The 19,408-nt window shown below is 40.8% G+C and overlaps 1 protein-coding gene across 2 annotated transcripts in view; it reads left to right on the top strand.

The window, feature by feature from the left end:
* Nucleotides 1–3,482: 3,482 nt before the first annotated feature.
* The window catches only part of BRWD1 (bromodomain and WD repeat domain containing 1), a 125,279-nt gene continuing 109,353 nt past the window's right edge, over nucleotides 3,483–19,408 (top strand). The window contains exons 1-4 of one of the 2 annotated variants that reach the window (XM_064279460.1): nucleotides 3,483–3,614; nucleotides 3,755–3,813; nucleotides 3,959–3,988; nucleotides 4,152–4,211. In XM_064279460.1, coding sequence (XP_064135530.1) covers nucleotides 3,566–3,614; nucleotides 3,755–3,813; nucleotides 3,959–3,988; nucleotides 4,152–4,211 — 198 coding nt within the window. In that variant the 5' untranslated portion in view covers nucleotides 3,483–3,565. The remainder of the gene's footprint in view (nucleotides 3,615–3,754; nucleotides 3,814–3,958; nucleotides 3,989–4,151; nucleotides 4,212–19,408) is intronic. The other variant, XM_064279459.1, reaches the window with a different exon arrangement.

Below are 19,408 nucleotides of genomic sequence, written 5' to 3'. Positions count from 1 at the left end.
GGTTACCATGCTACTCATATCAAAATTATAGTTCTGGACAATGAGCACCATTTGAATATCTTTTGGGAGCTCTTTTTTTACTTTTATATTGTTACAAAATAAACTATGTAATGCCTTGGTCAATCTTTGAACATTCAAATTCTCTCTTTATGTCTTTGTCACCTGTTAACTTTGGTAATATAGTAGTGTCGGATCACACTGTCCCAAGGGAATACATGCTCTGTATGTTCAAATTATCACGTTGTTACAGGCTACAGCCTGTATTCATTATCTCAGTTGGTGGCACAATCTTGACCTACTAAGCCCCTAAATTGAGATTTTTGTAGGATTCTTCCGCCCCAACCTCATCTTGTTAATTTAACCATTTATATATTCCTGATCCTGTCTCTTCCCCTCCAACCTTATAACCATGGCTCTAGTGCATCTTCACTTCTTTCCTGTTTCAGGGTCTACGAAGTGGTTTTCCTGCCTCTTGGTATTGCCTTTCGCATATTCATTCTAAGATGGAAAAGGGATCTTTCCCTGCTTAGAACCCTTCAGTTGCTCTCAATTTAAACTTCTAAGATTTACTGGGTTGCATCTACATCTCAGGAAACCCTGGTGGTGTAGTGGTTAAGTACTACAGCTGCTAACCCAAGGGTCGGCAGTTGAAATCTGCCAGGCGCTCCTTGGAAACTCTATGGGGCAGCTCTACTCTGTCCTATAGGGTCGCTATGAGTCAGAATCGACTCGATGGCACTGGGTTTTTTGGGGTATCTACATCTCAAGAGTCATCTTAAGTAGCTATGCTAAACTCGAAATGTTATTGTATTAGCCTTTTGTTGTTCATATGCATGGAATCCCTTTCCCCACATTGCAGTCTGGAAAACTGAAACTTACCTAGCATTTTCCCCTTCCACTGGCAAGTTTATCTCTCTTCCTCTCTGCCCTAAATCTTGGCACTATTTGCCTACAGGAGCCCTGGTGTCACAGTGGTTAAGGGCTACAGCTGCTAACCTAAAAGGTCAGCAGTTCTTGTTCACCTGCTGCTCCTTGGAAGCCTTATGGGGCAGTTCTACTCTGTTTTATAGGATCACTACGAGTTGGAACCAAGTCGACGGCAATGGGTTTGTGTTTGTTTGCCTACATGTCTGTTTCCCCTAAATGACACTGAAATCTTTAATGGCAAAGCAGTGGCTTATTCCTTCATATTTTTAACCTCATCACTTGATAGTATTTGCTGAGTGAACAGATATGACCACAATCAAGGATACACTAGTCCAAACATGTTTGTATCTTTCCTTCAGATATACCTATACCAAACCAGTTGCCATTAAGTCAACGCCAACTCATGGTGGCCCCAAGTATGTTAGGGTAGAACTGTGCTCCATAGGGCTTTCAATGGTTGTGACCTTTCGGAAGTGGATTGCCAGGCTTTTTTTCTGAGATGCCTCTGGGTGGACTTGAACTTCCTACTTCTCTATTAGCAGCCAAGCGCTTAACTGTTTGTGCCACCCAGGTGGCGTATCTGTATCTATCAAGATATTTTGCTATTTGGTGTAAATACAGAAACCCTGCTGGCATAGTGGTTAAGTGCTGCAGCTGCTAACCAAGTGGTTGGCAGTTCAAATCCACCAGGCACTCCTTGGAAACTCTATGGGGCAGCTCTACTCTGTCCTAGAGGGTCGCTGTGAGTTGGAATCAACTTGACTGCAGTGGGTTTGGTTTTGGTGGTAGCATGTACACGGTACTTACTATGTGCTAAGAGCTTGGGTGCTAACCAAAAGGTCAGCAGTTCAAATTCATCAGCTGCTCCTTGGAAACCCTATGGGGCAGTTCTACTCTATCCTATAGGGATGCTATGAGTCAGAATCAACTTGATGGCAACAGGTTTGGGGTTTTTTTTGGGGGGATGGGTTTGATATGCTAGAACACATATTAACCCACTGAATCCTTACTATCCTATAAAAAAAAAAATCCTATAAGGTAGGCACAAATATCATCTACATTTTACAGATAAGGAAAATTGAGGCACGAAGGCTGACTTGCTCAAGGTTACACAATAATGGTGGAGCTGTGACAAGGTCCATGCAATCAGTCCTGCTCAAGTCTGCTCTGAATCACTACATTTAACCTCTATGCTGTAGATATTACTACAATGAGCAGGAATTAGAATTGAAATGTCCAGTCCATAAACGGAGGGATATTTGTTTTGCTCAGTGCTGCATTCTTAGGGGTCAAAACAGGGCACATGGAGTGTGGTCAGTGAATGCCTTTTGAGTGAATATAGGAATGAATCCAGTGTAGACAGAAGCCTAGCATCTCAGTTAAGGGAATTTTTTGGCCCTAACTCTCCAAATTCAAATCCTATTATCGTCCAAGAGATTCCTAATTACACACGTTTCCTCTCAATACAGCACGCAGTTTCCTGCTTCTCTTCCTTGGAATGGGCTGCTGTCTCTATTGCCCTTCCACTTCCTTCTAGTCCCCTCTCATATTCATCCTTTGACAAATCCGGCTAAGTCATCACCAGCTCTGGGCTGCTTTCTTTCACCAGCGAGGTATATACCCTTAGTGCTGCACTGCATTTTATTAACCCTTTCTCCTTTTCTAGACTGTTGGGTTCTCTGAGGACTGAGGCTCAGTCTTATTCTTCTATGTTCCTGCCCCCCCCATCTTCACTAATGCATGTGGCCACGTAGACTCGGTAGTTACATAATCCAAGCCTTAAAGGATTATTGTCCATGGACCCGTGGCTCGGAGAAGGCCCTTGAGGCAGCCCTGGCCAGGACCCGCAGCGCCTCTCTGGCCTGCGGCGTCCCCTCCCCCAACCTGTGGCGTCCCCGCATTCCTCTTCCCCTCCCCAGGGAAGGCTTCTCGGGGCCGACGTTCTTCTCCTCGCTTGGGGTGCGGCGACCAAATTCTCGAGATTAAGGCTTTCGCATCGTTGAAGCCAGTGATCTTCGTGGGGAGCAAACACACGGGCCCCGCACAACCGTCCGTGAAACGTCCCTCAGAGCAACCCAAAGCGGGCGACCCTTTAGGACCCGCTGCCAGGGGCCGCCCCCCGCCCTTGGACCCCAGGGAACCCGGGTCGGGGGCGGGGTGACCCGACCCACACCTACCCGCGTCCCCGCCCCCGGCGGTGCCCCAACCTCCACCCCAACCTCCCACCACACAGCTGGGCCGCCGCGCAGGCGCCGCACAATGACCGGGAGGCCGCCTCACCGCGCGCAGGGATCTTGCCCACGCGCGCTCCCCTCCCCCACTCACCACCTCCCTTGCCTAGGACCCAGGTCTTTGTCCACCCGCCAAATTCTCCTCCCTACCCCCAGGAGTCAGGGGAGACAGGGCGAGACTCGCTTTCCCAAGTGACGCTGGGCTGTGTGTCCTTCCGTTTCACCGAGCGCCCCTCCGCGGAGGAACTACTTTCTACTCCCCCCGCGGAGGCGTCGGACGACGGCGGTGCGCACGGCATGGCGGCTGCGGCGGCGCGCCTGAGATAGAGGGACGCTGGACCGGTCAGGCCTCGACGCGGCCTAGACGCTTCGCTCGCCCGCTCCCGCCTCCCTCCCCGCGCGCGGCCATGGCGGAGCCCTCGCCCGCCCGACGCCCAGTGCCCCTCATCGAGTCAGGTAGGACGTGGGCCGCGCTGCCACTGCCCCTCCCCGCGGCGTCCCCGACCTCAGCTTGCCCGGCTGCCCCGGCTCTCGGGTGCCGTCCCCTCCTGTCCCGCCCGCCCTGGTCTTGACCCGGCTCCTCCGTTTTCCCGCAGAGCTGTACTTCCTCATCGCCCGGTACCTATCGGCGGGCCCATGTCGGAGAGCGGCCCAGGTGAGTGCGGGCGCCGCGGTCGGCGGCGGCGACCTCGGGCTTCCCGGCCTTGGTGCCGCCGCCGGGGGTCGCCGGTGGAGGGCGTTGGATGGAGCGGGGGCGCGACCCCGGGTCCACCCCTAACTGTACGTCTCATGGGCTGCAGGTGCTGGTGCAGGAGCTGGAGCAGTACCAGGTCTGTGCTTCTCCGTCGTCCGCGCGCCCGCCCGCCCCGCCGCGTCCCCTCCTCGTCCCCTCCTCCCGACCTTGCCCCTGGAGTGATGCTCGCCCCGTCCCCCGCCCCCGGGTGCTCCCCCATCTGAACCGTAGTCACTTGTGTGCATTTCGTGTCTTTCCAGTTGTTGCCGAAGAGGTTGGATTGGGAGGGCAATGAGCACAACAGGAGCTACGAGGAATTGGTGAGACTTTTGACATTATCGATCGCAGTGTTGTCAGTGCAGCGTCCCCACGCCCCCTCGTAGACTGCACGCTCGGGTGGTACAATGTTTGCGTTACTTTCGGAGGCGGGGTGGAGGGTCGGCCCCGGTACAGCCCTACTGGCTCCTATCGGGTTTGGGTTTCTTTTTTTTTTTTTTTTTAGGTGACTGGGTTTGTTTTGGCAGGAAACAGACTTTGGGGGGCGGCGTGGGGCGGAGGTGCGGGTGATTTCGCGAAGATATTACAGCAGGGGTGGGTTTCCAGGTGCTGCCGCCTATCGTGTGTGTAGTGTGTGTGCGCGTGCGCGCAAGACCCAGCCATTCAGGGAGGTGGTTTCATCTGTTTGTTTTAACAGACTTGTAACTCTAGCTCTGATTGGTCTCCCTTGTTTTTGCCCCACCCAGGTCTTTCGCCCACTTGTTCCCTAGGAATAAAATCGTTGGTGTCTGAAGGTGGAGAAATATTTCTCTTTAGCGTTCCGCCTCTCTCTTCCCCCCCCTCCCAGCTGCGTAATAAACATATTGTTGCTGGGAGAATAAGCCACTCTTCCAATAACTTTTGCAGCCATAAACTGTACGACGTTCTTAGAGTGCCATAGAACGTTGATTTTGATGAGGTTTACGCCGATCTTGCTGAACATAGCTTAACTCTGAAGGTTTTTTTTTTTTTGAGCCCCTAAGTAAAGTGGATTGCAGTTCTTTTCTCTTGTCAACCTGTTTAGCTGCCCTTACAATACACAATTTGGTTTTATCTACTGTTCTAGCAGTTTCAAGGATTCTTTTGTCCTTTTCAGGAAAGTTTTTATTGCTGAGTTGTGTATTAGAATAAAGGATTTACCTAGTTGCCAGGACATGTTCAGGGTCTTGTATAAGCAAAAGAAATAAAAAGAAAAAAAACCGCTGAATGATCTTTTATAACAGTTATAAGACCTCTAAGTAGAAAATTGTAGAACAGCATCAGCATTCTTGTATTAAAACAAAGTGTTTTGTCATCTGATTGTGAACAGTTAGGCATTCATACATAAAGCCAGGCGAAAGTCAATTTTAATGTTTGTTTTCTTAGAGTATTTTTGAAGTAAACACAGAAGTGAATAACATTTTCAGGGGACAGAGTTCTAAAATTTCTGGAGGATGGCGGAGTTTTCTTGAGTTTTGATGTTGAGATGGGCTTAAGTCGCACTTCTAAAGCACTTCTCGTTTTTTTTTTTTATCCTTGTTAATGATAGTAAATGTTAATCAGAGAAGCAGAAAACATGGACATGACCTGGCAGTCATGCTACAGGAGACAAAATTGCTGTAACTACTGGAAAAGTTGCTTTTAATTTATACATTTTTTTGGCTTTACTGCTAGGATTGCTTAAAACTCTTCTTAAAACATTAATTCTTTTTAAAAGTATTCAAAGTATGGAGCAGGGGCGCAGCTGTGTGATAACACCTTTTTATGGCCTTGATTATTTTGGCTGATCGTCTGGTGGGTGTCCTATTTGTCCTTTACTTTCCAGTCTAACATCCTCCTTCCCCAAGAACTTGTCGTGGCTGAGGATGAGAATTATTCAGTTGTCAAGGATGTATGAGTTGTCTTCTAGACTGCCAAACAAAATCTTTTTTTATTAAGAGGATATTTCACATACACGAGGATAATGAACACCTACGTAGTATATACAGATTAGCTTATTGTTAGTTGTAAAGTTATTATTATCACAAAGTTAATACCAATTTGCCATATTTAGTTTGTCTAATTTCTCTTTAAAGCTTTTTTTTTTAAACTCTTTGTGGAAATCCTCAAACAGAACAAAGTAGTGAGGAATCACAAGGTAACACGTCAGCGATTATCAACAAATCGTTGCGTCTGTTACTGCCATCTCCCAGCCAGGATTGTTTTTAAGCAAATTTCGGAATCCAGTTATTTTGTTGGTTAATATGCTGAAATATTTTAAAGAACCAGAGTGCCAATATTATAAAACAGACAATTCATAGTTTCCTTTTTTAATGTACTTTAAGTGAAAGGTTACAGCTCATATAAAAATTTCTCATATAAAAATTCATACACACATTGCTATGTGACCCTAGTTGCTATCCTTATAATGTGATAGCGCACTCCTTTCCACTGCGGATTTTCTGCGTCTATTCAACCAGCTCCTGTCTGTCTCTGCCTTCTCATCTTGCCTCTGGGTAGGAGCTGCCCATTTAGTTCCACATATCTCTTCGAACTAAGAAGAAGCACACTCTTTACGAGTGTCATTTGTCTTACAGTTCAGTCTATGTCTGAAGAGTTGGCTTCGGGGATGGTTTTAGTTCTGGTTTAACAGCCTTGGGCCATGTGTTCGGGATTCCTCCAGTCTGAGACCATTAAGTCTGGTCTTCTTTTTTTTTTCTTACTAGAATTTGAATTCTGCACTCCACTTTTCTCCTGCTCTGTCAGGTACTTTCTGTGTGTTCCTTGTCAGGTGGTCATTGGTGGTAGACGAACACCCTCTAGTTTCTTCTGGTCTCAGGCTGATGGAGTCTCTGGTTTATGTGGCCCTTTTTGTGTCTTGGGCTGATGTTTTCCATGTCTTTGGTGTTCTTGATTCTCCTTTGCTCCAGGTGAGTTGGGACTAATTGCTGCATCTTAGATCGCCACTTGCTAGCTTTTAAGACCCCAGATGCCACTCACCAAAGTGGGATGCAGAACATTTTCTTAATAAACTTTGTTACGCCAGTTGACCTAGTTGTCCCCTGAAAACATGGTCCCCAGACCCTGGTCCCTGCTACTCTGTCCCTAAAAGTGTTGGGTTGTATTCAGGAACTTAGCTTTTGGTTTAGTCCAGTTGTGCTGACTTTCCCTGTATTGTGTGTTGTCTTTTCCTTCACCTAAGATAATTCTTGTCTACTATCTAGTTAGTGAATACCCCTCTCCCTCCCTTCCCACCCTGTAACCACCAAAGAATGTTTTCTTTGGTGTTTAAACATTTTTTGAGTTCTTATAGTAGTGGTCTCATATAATATTTATCTTTTTGCAGTTGACTAATTTCACTCAGCATAATGCCTTCCAAATTTATGTTAAGTTTTGCAGATTCATCGTTGTTTTTTATCGTTGCATAGTATTTCATTGTGTGTATGTACCATAATTTGTTTATCCATTCATCTGTTGATGGGCACCTAGGCTGTTTCCATCTTTTTGCTGTTGTGAACAGTGTTGCAGTGAACATGGGTGTGCATGTATCTATTCATATGATAGTTCTTATTTCTTGAGGGATGGTCCATAGTTTCTTGATACTATGTGTGTATGCCAGTATGTATGTACGTATAGTGGTATGTATACCATTCTACACTCAAGAGTTCACTGTTATTACCCAGGTGTCTATTAAATTTAATTTGAATCAGACTTTAGACAAAAGTTGTACACTGCATTGTTTCCATCTTAAATCTCTTTATCTTGAATGGTTTTTTCTTTTGGAGCTACCGACCTACTGGAGACCGGGACTACGTCTTGTGGAATGTTCCACATTCTGTATTAGATTGTTTCCTCGTGATGTTGGTTAACATTCCTTTTGTACAGTGATTCTCATCCTTGAATTAGAATCACCTGGGGAGCATTTTCAACTTTGGATGCTGAGGCCATGCTCCAGACCAGTTAAATCAAATGTGGTGGGACCTAGCATGTGTTTTTTTTTTTTAAAACCTTCTCAGGTGATTCTAATGTCATTGTTTACAACTTTAGAGCTTATTGTCTTAGACTTGTGACTGTTATTCCAACCTATGCTCTGTAGTTTTGGTACTTCGGCTTCTTAGAATTGACACTGGTTATCTCTCAGTACCTAAATCTGCGTTAACAGCTGGGCCTGTGAATTTGTAGAATTTAATCGAATCCTCATGATTTATAGGTGGGGAAGAAAGAGAGACTTATAGAATTGGGCATGGCATTGGAAAGGACTAGGTTTGTAAAGGAGGGGATTATTTAAAAAGGAAAGAGATTTGATGTAACTGTTAGGGAACGGTTCTACTGTGCACACATGGGGTCACTATCAGTGCAGGGGATGGCAGCCAACAACAAAGTAACTGATAACATGGTACATTTTCATAGACCAGCCTCTTCTTTAACCAGGATGTAAGTCAGAGGATCCACCTGTTGTTGTATATCAATAAGGGATTCATGTGATCAATTGAGGGTTTTTTTCTTTTTAAATAGATTTTTTTTTGTGAGTGTGAGCAACAGACTTTTAAAAAGTTAATTTGCTTTGAAGTCAATATTTGGTTTGTTAAAATTGTAAGTGGTCTTTAAGTGCAACTATAAATCTTATTTATAAATTTAATTTGTAGAAACAAGTAATATTTACTTTTATTCTTTGATTGTTTAACTTGCAGTTAAGCATTTCATCTTAAAGTATTTAATACCACTTACATACTTAAATCGCATTTTGAATTCCTACCAGCAATGTAAGGTGCCCTGGTGGCGCAATGGTTAAAGTGCTTGGCTGCTAACCGAAAGATCAGCAGTTCAAACCCACCAGCTACCACTTGAGAAGAAGATGTGTCGGTCTGCTTATGTGCAAGATTTATAGCCTTGGAAACCCTGCGGGGCAGTTCTCTTTCCTACAGGGTTGCTTTGAGTTGGAATTGACTCAGTGGCAGTGGGTTTGGTTTGGTTTGGTTACCAGCAGTGTATGAAGGTTCCAGTTTCTCTGTATCTTTGCCAACACTTGTATTTCATTTTTTTTTTTTTTTTTAATTCTAGCTCTCCTAGAGGAGGTGAAGGAGCCCTCGTAGTGGAGTGGTTAGTCATTTGACTGCTAACTGAAAGGTTGGCAGTTCGAACCCACCAGCAGCTCCTTGGGAGAAAGACAAGGCAGTCTGCTTCCATAAAGATTACAACATTGGAAACTCTTCTGGGGCAGTTCTACTCTGTCCTGTAGGCTTGGTACCAGTTGGAATTGACCCCACGGCAGTGGGTTTGGTTTTGATTAGTGGCGGTAAAGTGGTAGCTCATTGTGCATGTGTTTTGTTTTTTTTTTAATAATTAAATTTTTGGGGGGAGTATACACAGCAAAATGTATACTAGTTTAACAGTTTCTACATGTATAATTCGGTGACACTGATCACATTCTTCTGGTTTTGCAGTCATTCTCAGCCTTCCCTGAGTTGTTCCTTCTCCGTTAATAATCATAAATACACTCCTCCCCATGGTTCCTATCATTTTTTGAGTTGCTGTTGTCAGTTTGGTCCCATGTAGATAGATCTTAAGAGAGCATAATGCTCAAGACAGACATTCTTTACTAGTTAAGCTAAAGTATTAAGGAGACTACAGGGGGTAATTCGCCTTAAACTTTTAAAAACTTTGTTGTGCTTTAGGTGAAAGTTTATAGAGCAGATTAGTTCCTCATTAAAAAAATTTATACACAAGTTGTTCTTGTGACATTGGTTGCATTCCCTGCAGTGTGTCAGCACTTTACCCCTTTCCACCCTGGGTTCAGTGTTCCATTCATCCAGATTTTCTGTCCCTTCCTGCCTTTGTCATCTTTGCTTTTGGCCAGATGTTGCACATTTGGTCTCGTATAATTTGATTGATGTAAGAAGCAGCTTCCTCACGTGTGTTATTGTTTATCTTACACGCCTGTCTAATCTTTGACTGAAAGGTGAACTCCTGGATTGGATACCCTTCTGGGTTAGAAGGGTGTTGGGGGCTCCTCCAGTCTCTGTAAGACCAGTAAATGGTCTTTTCTTGTGAATCTGACTTTCGTTCTCCATTTTTCTCTTGCTCTGTCTGGAACCCTCTTTTGTGATCCCTGTCAGAACCTTTGGTGGTTGTAGCTGGGCACCCTCTAGTTCTCCTGGTCTTAGGCTGGTGGAGGCTATGGTTTATGTGGTCTGCTAGTCTTTTGGACTAGTATTTTTTGTGTCTTTGGTTTTCTTCTTCTTTGTTCCAGATGGGATGGGACCAATAGCTGTTGTATCTTAGGTGGCCGCTTGCAGGCTTTAAGACCCCAGACACAGTATTCACCAAAGGAGGATGTGGAACATTTTTTTTGTGAACTGTGTTATGCCAGTTGACCTAGATGTTTTCTGAGGCCATGGTCTTTCAGGGGGTATTTTTGGTTTAAGCTTTAATGATTATCTCGGCAGTAGTTTCAGGGGTTCATCCAGCCTTCATGGCTTCAGAAAATCTGGTTTTCATGATAATTTGCAATTCTAGTCTACATTTGGTCAAGATTCTTTTATGGAATCTTTGATCAAAATGTTCAGTATCATCTCTGGTTTTGATTTGCATTCCCGAATGGCTAGTGAAGTTGAATGTCTTTTCGTGTGCTTACTGGCCATTTGTTTGTCGTCTTTGGTAAGGTATTTTTTTTCAGATTTTAAAGGTTGTCTCTTTGTTGATAAAGTCTTTTGAAGAATAAAGGTTTCAAATTTTGATGAAGTTTAATTTATCTTGTCTTTTATTGTTCATGCTACTGGTGTCATATTTAAGAGTCTGTTATTGTAAACTAGATTCTGAAGCATTATGCCTGTGTTTTGTTCTAAGGGTTTTATGGGTTCAGTTCTCACATTTAGGCCATTGATCCATTTTGTGTTAATCATACATGGTATGAGGTATGGGTCCAGCTTCACTGTTTTGCATGTAGAGAACCAGGACTCTTTATTGAAGAGACTATTCTTTCCCCATGGAATGGATTTGGCACCCTGGTTGAAAATCACTTGAACATAGGTGAATGGGTTTCCTTACTTACTGTTATGCTTTAAGTGAAAGTTTATAGTTCAAGTCAGTTTCTCATACAAAAGCTTATACACACATTGTTATGTGACCCTAGTTTAAATTGGTTTATTTATGCAGTCTTTTAATTGGAAAACCTGGTGGTGTATTGGTTAAGAGCTAGGGCTGTGTAACCAAAAGTTCAGTTCGAAACCACCAGGTGCTCCTTGGAAACCATACGGGGCAGTTCTACTCTGTCCTGTAGGGTCGATGGCAACGGTTTTTTTTTTTTTTTTTTAAATAAATTGGAGGGTTTAGACCATTTTTATTTAATATTATGTCTGCCGTGTATCTCTTTTATCTGTTTGTCCCATATGTTCTTCATTTATTCCGTCTGTTTTTGATTAATCAAGTGTTCTCTTTATTTTTCTATTTCGTTTTTTAGTTAAACGTTCTTTTATTATTCTGTTAGTGGTTATAGATTCCAACATGCATTACTACTTACCTTAGTTTCTTTCTCATTTACCAAATAAATGAAGTTAAAACTGTTACTTGTTATACTCCTGCCCCTTGGACTATTATGTATGTTATAAATTCTTCAAGATTTTTGGTTGTTGTTTTTTAAACAGTGAAATTTTTTTGCTTACCTATTTTAAATTCCTTCCTGCTCTTCTGTGGGTCATGTATGTGATCCTTTTTCTTCAGTCTGCAGAACTGGTTTTGGTATTATGCAGGTTTGGTAGTAATGACTTCTCAGTTTTTCTTTTGACTCTCTTTTTTTTCTTGCTGTTAGATAGCTTTATCATCATTACTGTGCTTTAAGCGAAAGTTTACAGTTCAAGTTAGTTTCTCATATAAAGATTTATACATACATTGTAATGGGACCCTAGTTGCTCTACCTATAATGTGGCAGCACACTCTTCTTTTCCACTCTGGATTTCTGTGTCCAGTCAGCCAGCCCATGTCCCTTTTTGCCTTCTCATCTTGCCTCTGGACAGGAGCTGCCCATTTAGCCTCATGTATCTACTTGAGCTAAGAAGCACACTCTTCACAAGTATCATTTTGTCTTACAGTCCAGTCTAACCTTTGTCGGAAGAATTGGCTTTGGGAATGGTTTCAGTTCTGGGCTAACAAAATGTGGGGGCCATGTCTTCCGGGGTCCCTCAAGTCTTAGTTGGACCATTAAGTCTGGACTTTTTACTAGAATTTGGGTTCTGCACCCCAGTTTTCTACTGCTTCTGTCAGGAACTTCGTTGTGTTCCCTGTCAGGGTGCTCATTGGTGGTAGCAGGGTACCATCTAGTTCTTCTGGTCTCAGGCTGATGGAGTCTCTGGTTTATATGGCCTTTTCTGTTTTCTTTGTGTCTTTGATAAATATCTGTATTTTTAAATATTTTTACTGGCTGTGGAATTTTGATTGATAGTTACTCTTTCCTTTCAGAACGTCAAACATGTCATTTCACTGTCCTACGGTTTCCTTAATGCTGAAAAGTCAATCTTAATTTTCTTTTAAAGCTTGTTTTTTTCCCCTGGTTGTTTTCCAAACTTCATGAGATTTTGATCTACTTCTTAGACCACTGTTGACTTTTTGGACTGCAGAAGAGTTCTCTCTGCTGTCTAGCCCTGTCTCCAGCCTTTGGAGGCCTCTGCAGTGCCCTGGTAGTGAGGGATTTCTTCTAGAGCTGGCTTGGGTCTGTTTTTTGCCCTGTGAAGTTGGTAAAGCCCTGCTTGTTTTGTGACTGAAGTTTCTCAGGATTCTAATTGATCATGTCAGCCAGGAGGTGACTGAAATTTGTTAAAACTGTTTCAGGTTTTTCATTTTTGTCTGTGGTAAATTCTTCCTGCCTCTCTTGTAGGAATGAAGCAGCTGTGAATTTTCTGTCCACAGAAGGGCTTGTCACTTAATGGGACTTAGTTTAGATTTGTTTCCTCAGTGCTATGATGGGTTAAAAATTTTTTATGAAGTATATTCAGCTTGTTCTCATTTTTTTTAAGATGAGCGGAATCACCTCAAATTATCTGCTTTTGATAGTTGAGCTAAAGCAATGATGACTTTCAACTTTTAAAAATAAAGAGGGATATATAATTATAGTTGTTTGTAGGTACATCTATAGTTCCTGACATATAGTAGACTGAATATTTATTGAAGGCATGAATGTTTAGTACTTAGTTTATTTTCTCATTCAGAACTAGTTATCCATAGCTTTGTTATTAAAGTTTGTTTATTAAATGTCTTGGATGATCTTTGATTTCTTAAAATGTCTTTCAAAGATATCCACTTTGTTTGCAGACCAACTGTGTTAATGTTCAGTACTGAATGGCTATGTGATAAATGGAGGCTATACCTTCATTCCTTATTTCAGCTTCTTTATTCATTTCATTAAGGTCATTACTTACTATATTTCCTTTCTATTCTGGATATGGGAAAGTGGCATTTTAGATGTAAAAGCTTTGTGTTAAAATTTTATATTAACTATAGCAGTGAAGGATTAGTTATGTATGTAGTGTTACTTCAGATTTTGGCTGAGACTTTCATTTTCGTATTTGTACTGGAGGTGGTGAATGAAATTGAATGTGAGCATTAACTGTTTAGAAAAATTATGCAGATTTTAATAAGTCTGCATATACTTGGTTTTTAAAATTTCCGGAGCCTCCCTTTGGCTTCAAAATTCCTAATGATACTCCTTGATTATCTAGGTGTCGTTTTTATTAAGATACATTATAGCTGAGTACTTATGATGGGTAGTTGCAGAGCTAGACAGTCTGGGTTTATATTTTTAGCTCTGTCATTTATTAGCTCTTAAATTCTGGGCAGGTTATTTAATGTCTGTGCTTCTGTTTTCTTATCTGTAAAAGGGAGGTAAATAGTTGTGAGATTTAGTAAGTTAGTGTATTTGAAGTGCTCGGAACAGCCTGTCAGACAGTGATTGCTATTTGTGTGTTAGCTATTATTAATGTATTGAGGAATTAGTCAAAACCTTAAAACCAAGGCTTGGAACCCATTCGGGTTCGAACCCCAGCTGAGAATTTGCGTTTCAAACTAGATCCCAGGCACTGCTAATGCTGCTGGTTAGCTACCAATTCTGAGAACCACTGGTAGAGCTGTGGTTCTCAAAATTTATTACACTTAAGAATCACTTGGGGATTTTGTTAAACTGTAGGTTCTGATTCTGTATACCTGGAGTAGAAATGCAAATTCTCAGCAGAAGGTTTGACCCGAACGAATCTGTTTGAAGCCCTCCTTAAACCACTTAGATTACCTAGCACATTGTAGGTGCACAGTGTTACTTGTTGTGACTTTTGCAGATGAGAAAACAGAAGTCTTGGAACCTAACTTGTCAAAGGTCCCAAACTAGTTAGACTCAGAGCCCAGACTGTCAGCCACGTTCTGTGGATCAGGATAGTCTCCTCCCCCCTTTTTTTCTGGTATCTGTTAGTTAAATTGTCATTGAATATTTGAAGCAGGACTCCACATTGAGAGCATTTTGCTGGAGAAATACCTGACGGTAGAATCTCGATTTAAAGTCTTAGTTTGCCTGTATTTGTGTACAAATGTTTAAAGATCTTGAGAGATTGTAGCAAAAAACAGTATGTAATTATTTCATTAGTTTTTTCTGTGTAAACTGTGGCTTAAAGTTGTCCTAAAGAGAAACAGAAATTGTTTACTTTTATTGTAGAGTATTTAGAGAGCAAAAGAGGAAAGAGGAAATAGAAAAATCACTAAATGAGAAATGTTCATTTTTCTTCATCTGTGCATATATATTCCAGCAAAAATAGGGCCATTTAAAAAATTATATTGTGAATGCATTTCCATTTCACTGAAAAATTTTATCTAACCCATTGCTTGGTGGACGTTTGGTTGGTTTTCAGATTTTTTCTATTATGAATGGTTTTTATGAATCTGTGTATTTATTATCTGTATCTTATGTAATTGTTCACTCATAATAAATTTCTAGAAATATAATAATTGGTAGAACGGTTTACACGTTTTTACTCCTAGTTGTAAAATTGCTCTCCTTAAGGGCTGTCGCAGTTAATATTGTTGACTACAGTGTATGAGAACATACTGATTTCTTAAACTTTTTAATCTTAGCCAATCTGATGGGTAAAACAATACCAGTAACTGATGTTTCTACCAGAATCTGTCTTACCGATTTGTAAGATTTAGGTTATTTTCAGTCTGTCACATGTTCTAAATTCCTTTTTTTAGATTGCTTAATTTTGTTTGGAGGATTTGCTTTTACAGAGGTTTATATATTTTATTTTGTTACATCTATTAAATCTTTATCCTTCTGCCGTTGGGTTGTGCTTAAAGCCCTTCTCTACCTGAAGTACTAAATGCTTCCTAAGTTGCATCTATTCATGGACTTCTGTTCCTGTGACTGTTTTATGATTAAACTTTTGTAATACATATTAATATTATTAAAAACATTTAATCAAATTCCTTTTGCTCAACATTTTAGCTCAAAAAGATGGCCATTAAAAACACAGTCTTATGTTTTAAGCTGTTAAGAAAGTGGGAAAAAATCGGTTCTGAGCTCTGCCCACTTGAGGAGTAGCTATGGATGCTTTATGACTTTTATTTTTAATCCCCTATTCATTTGGGAAATAGTATCTCTCTTCTGGATAATTTAATCTTATTTACTGAAGAATTGTTTCATGCATTTCAAGACTCAGCAGTGCTTTTTTTGACTTTGACTTTATATAATTTAAGGTCCAAATATTTCTTGAATATTTTTTTAAAATTGTGCTTTAAGTGAAAGTTTACAAATCAAGTCAGTCTTTCATACAAAAACTTACATACACCTTGCTTTGTACTCCTAGCTGCTCTCTGCCTAGTGGACAGCACACTCCTCCTCTCCACCCTGTGTTCCCCGTGTCCATTCAACCAGCTCCTGTCCCCCTCTGCCTTCTCACCTCGCCGCCAGACAGGAGCTGCTCACATAGTCTCATGTGTCTACTTGAGCCAAAAAGCTCACTCCTTATGAGTATCATTTTCTGTCTTATAGTCCAGTCCAATCCCTGTCTGAAGAGTTGGCTTTGGGAATGGTCCTTGAACATTTTTTTAATTTATTGCTTTATGTTTCCATTGAACTTTATGAGTGACTTTTGAAGACACAGCTGAAACGGGTCTTTTGGAGTGTGACAAACTACATAAAATAATGAAGTTAAGCCTGCCTGGGAGATGTGTTGCATAAATGTTGAAATCTGTTGTCATCTGTATGGTGGTTGTATGGCTGAAATTATTTTACCAAATAAATACTATTTCTTAGGAAGACTGTAGTGTGTTTCAAGTTTGTATGTTTTTCAGTGTGCCTGTCTTTGCTATTTTAATACATCTTGTGAACAGGTATTTTAAAAAAATGAGCTCTGATTTTTTTTTAGTTTTTGTGTGTTTATTAAGTACACATTTTTTTTTTTTATACAGATTAAGACTATATTGATTATTTGTTGCACAGGTTTTAGTCAGATTATGATTAGAAAACTCAGTAAAACAGAAGAAATGTCCGGTTCACTGTTTCCAGGTGTCAGCTTATTTATGGATAAAGCCACTGAGAATTTTGCACTCTTGTTTTATTCCTTTTGGGATGCTCTGATGGTACAGATCTAGAAACAGTAGGATGCCAACTCCCTCTGAAGAATATCAGAAGTCTTACATTTTTTCCTTGATTAACTTACAGTTTGGAAATGCTTTCATAGTTTAGAAGAAATAGGACTCAACATTTTGCTAAGGGAGGAAGAAAATAAAATTAATTGCTTAGAAATGCTAACTTGAGGTTTACTCAGTACTATTCAGTATCGAAGTCAACATTACTAGCATTTTCCAGACAAGTGTCACTTTACTGGGATGACTGGTGGGCAGGGCTTTGAACTTGTTGGTGGGTGACTTTACCACAGATCTTCAGATTCGTAGACATGCTGTGCTATTGTGATTTATGTAATTCCGTAACACTTGAAAATAGGCTTATGAAACGCTTCAGTTGCTTATAACAGAAGCAGTGACTGAAATAATAAAGCTACTAATGATGTCTCATGAGTCTGTAGGTGGAATTGATGGCAGTGATTTAATGGTGTTATTAAGGACTCAGTCTCTTTCTTCTGCTCAGGAATCCTTGACATTTTGGCTTTTTTCCTCAAACTTTAGCTTTATGGTTGCTAGTTGACTGTCGCAGCTCTTGGCATTATATCCCAGAAAAGATGGGCACAAAGGGGCCTTTCTGCCTGTGACTGCTATTAAGAAGGAGAATTTTTTCGATAACATCCCATGCCCCAGCAGATATCTCAGTTTCATTGACCAGAACTAGATCACGTGACCCCCTGCCCATCAGCGAGTCTGGAAAAGTGAGGTTCTGCTGAAGCAGGAAAGTGTTGGCTGTTGGTTAGTCAGTGTCTGCTCCGTGAGGCTGACGTTAGTTAACGTTTTTGAATTAAGATAAATGCTTTTAAATGAAGGATCTTCACTCACCCTGGAATATTTGCCTGCCTAGGTTCTTTTGTATAAACTGAGTGTTAAGTTCTTTTTTCCCTTATTTCTGTAGGAATACCTACTCTGCCGTTGACCACTCAGCTTTCACTTCTCTGTAAAACTTAGAAAAGAGGCCAAGAATGTTCATCTCAATGGAAGCTGAAGGGAATTACTTAAGCAGGGAAGACACCAGATCTTTTTATTTTGTATAAAAGGCAGTGTTGTTATTCTTGTGTTTTATTGTTGTCCTGTTTACTGTGTAGGAATTGTAATGTGATACGGTAGTTTACTTACAGTTTTTCCCACTGCATGGTTTCTAAATGTAGTTTTAAAGTAATTAAGGGAAAGCTGAAGGTCGGATAGGTACATATGAAAGATACTAAATATTCATTCTAGATCCTGATTAAATTACAACATCCTAAACTTTATTGGAGAAGTGACTTCCTCCCATAACTTTCTAATTAGCTGGGCTATCTAGATCCTACTGCCAGTCTTGGAACTACTGCCTGGGGCTTGATGAGGGGATCATGCTTACTGCAGTATTTTGGAACATAATGCAGTGATTCTACTAGAATCGTGGCTGGTAAACATTTCAAGAGACTGACGCAGAATTATGATGGAGAGTGAGATAGCAGAGAGACTGACTGAGGTTTGGATGAACTTAGTTCTTAACTGACTGCTGAGAACCTTGTATAACTGGCTTACTCATTGAAGTTGCTGATGGATGTGACTGTTACTAATATTCATATCTAGGACTTGAAAATATTGAAAGAATAGTATCTATTGTATTGATTTGGTCAATATGCTATTTTTAATAAGCCAGAGTTACTTTCTTTTGATTATTTTGTCTGTATATGGACTAGAACCCTATCTTTTTACAGATCTACCTTGTTTTGTACAGAAAGAGGATAATTTTCTCCCAGAATCTTTGATGATGGTGTTAAAATCTTGACCCATGCAAGAGACTAATTCTGTCTTTGCAGTGCAACTGCTGCATAGGATCCATGTTCCTGTAACATCTGGACTTTCCATCAATGTACCTGTTTATGTTGAAGTTTCTTACTGTTTTAATGGTGCTTCAATCCAGGCAGAGTTCTCCTTCTGGATTGTTTAAGAAATAAGTAAGATTATGTTTAGGGCTAGGAAGCAGTCTGTTTAACATTTCTATCTGGAGAAATTGTTTTTATTCATCTGTCTGCTTCAGAAACAAGCCTCCATTCTTAGATAAGGTTGGTTATATAATATCAAAATTTAAAATCAGTTTTATCAACTGGAAGTTCTCTATCTACTTGGGTAGTAGAAATCTCAAAGAACTTTATTAGGTTAGAGAAAAGTTATTTTCCAGTTACAGAAGCCATGTTGCTGTTTTCCTAAGGCATTTTGAACAAGTATTTAAACCTTATGGAAACAACCCTGGTGGCAGAGTGATTAAGTGCTAGGGCTGCTAACCAAAGGGATAGAAGTTCGAATCCGCCAGGCGCTCTTTGGAAACTCTGTGGGGCAGTTCTGCCTTGTCCCATAGGGTCGCTATGAGTTGGAATCGACTCGACAGCACTGGGTTTTTTTCTGGATAGATACTTTTTTAGGTGAATCAATGCAATTAATTTAGTGGTGATTCTTTTTTTTTCCCTTCAGATTTCTTTATTGACAAGTTCTGAGGTCTGTGATTTTCTTGGTACTGTTGGAATTATCTTTATTAATTACTCTTATTTCCCTATTACCCCCTATGTAGAGCTGATTATCTACAACAGTTTTTTTGATTTTGACATATTGACCCTTTGAAGCAGAGTGTTACTAATTAGTATTAAGAAACTTTTGAGGTCTATCTCAACTTTGATGTATATCTTTTGAATTTTGTGTTGGGACATCTGCCAGAGGATGGGGAAATTGTCAGGCTGAGAAGTTGAAGATACTTTGTCTAGCCTTTTCTGTTACCAGTGGTTATCAAAGCAAAAACTTTATATTGGATCCAGGCTTATTTTACACTTGGGTTCATGATTAAGAACAAAAAGTGAGAACTAGAGCCATGTGCTGTAAGTTTCCT

This window comes from Loxodonta africana, chromosome 2 (assembly GCF_030014295.1).
Source record: "Loxodonta africana isolate mLoxAfr1 chromosome 2, mLoxAfr1.hap2, whole genome shotgun sequence".
NCBI classification, from domain to species: Eukaryota; Metazoa; Chordata; class Mammalia; order Proboscidea; family Elephantidae; genus Loxodonta; species Loxodonta africana.
Note: the sequence above shows the minus strand (reverse complement) of the source record. Positions and strands in the feature narration are given on the sequence as shown.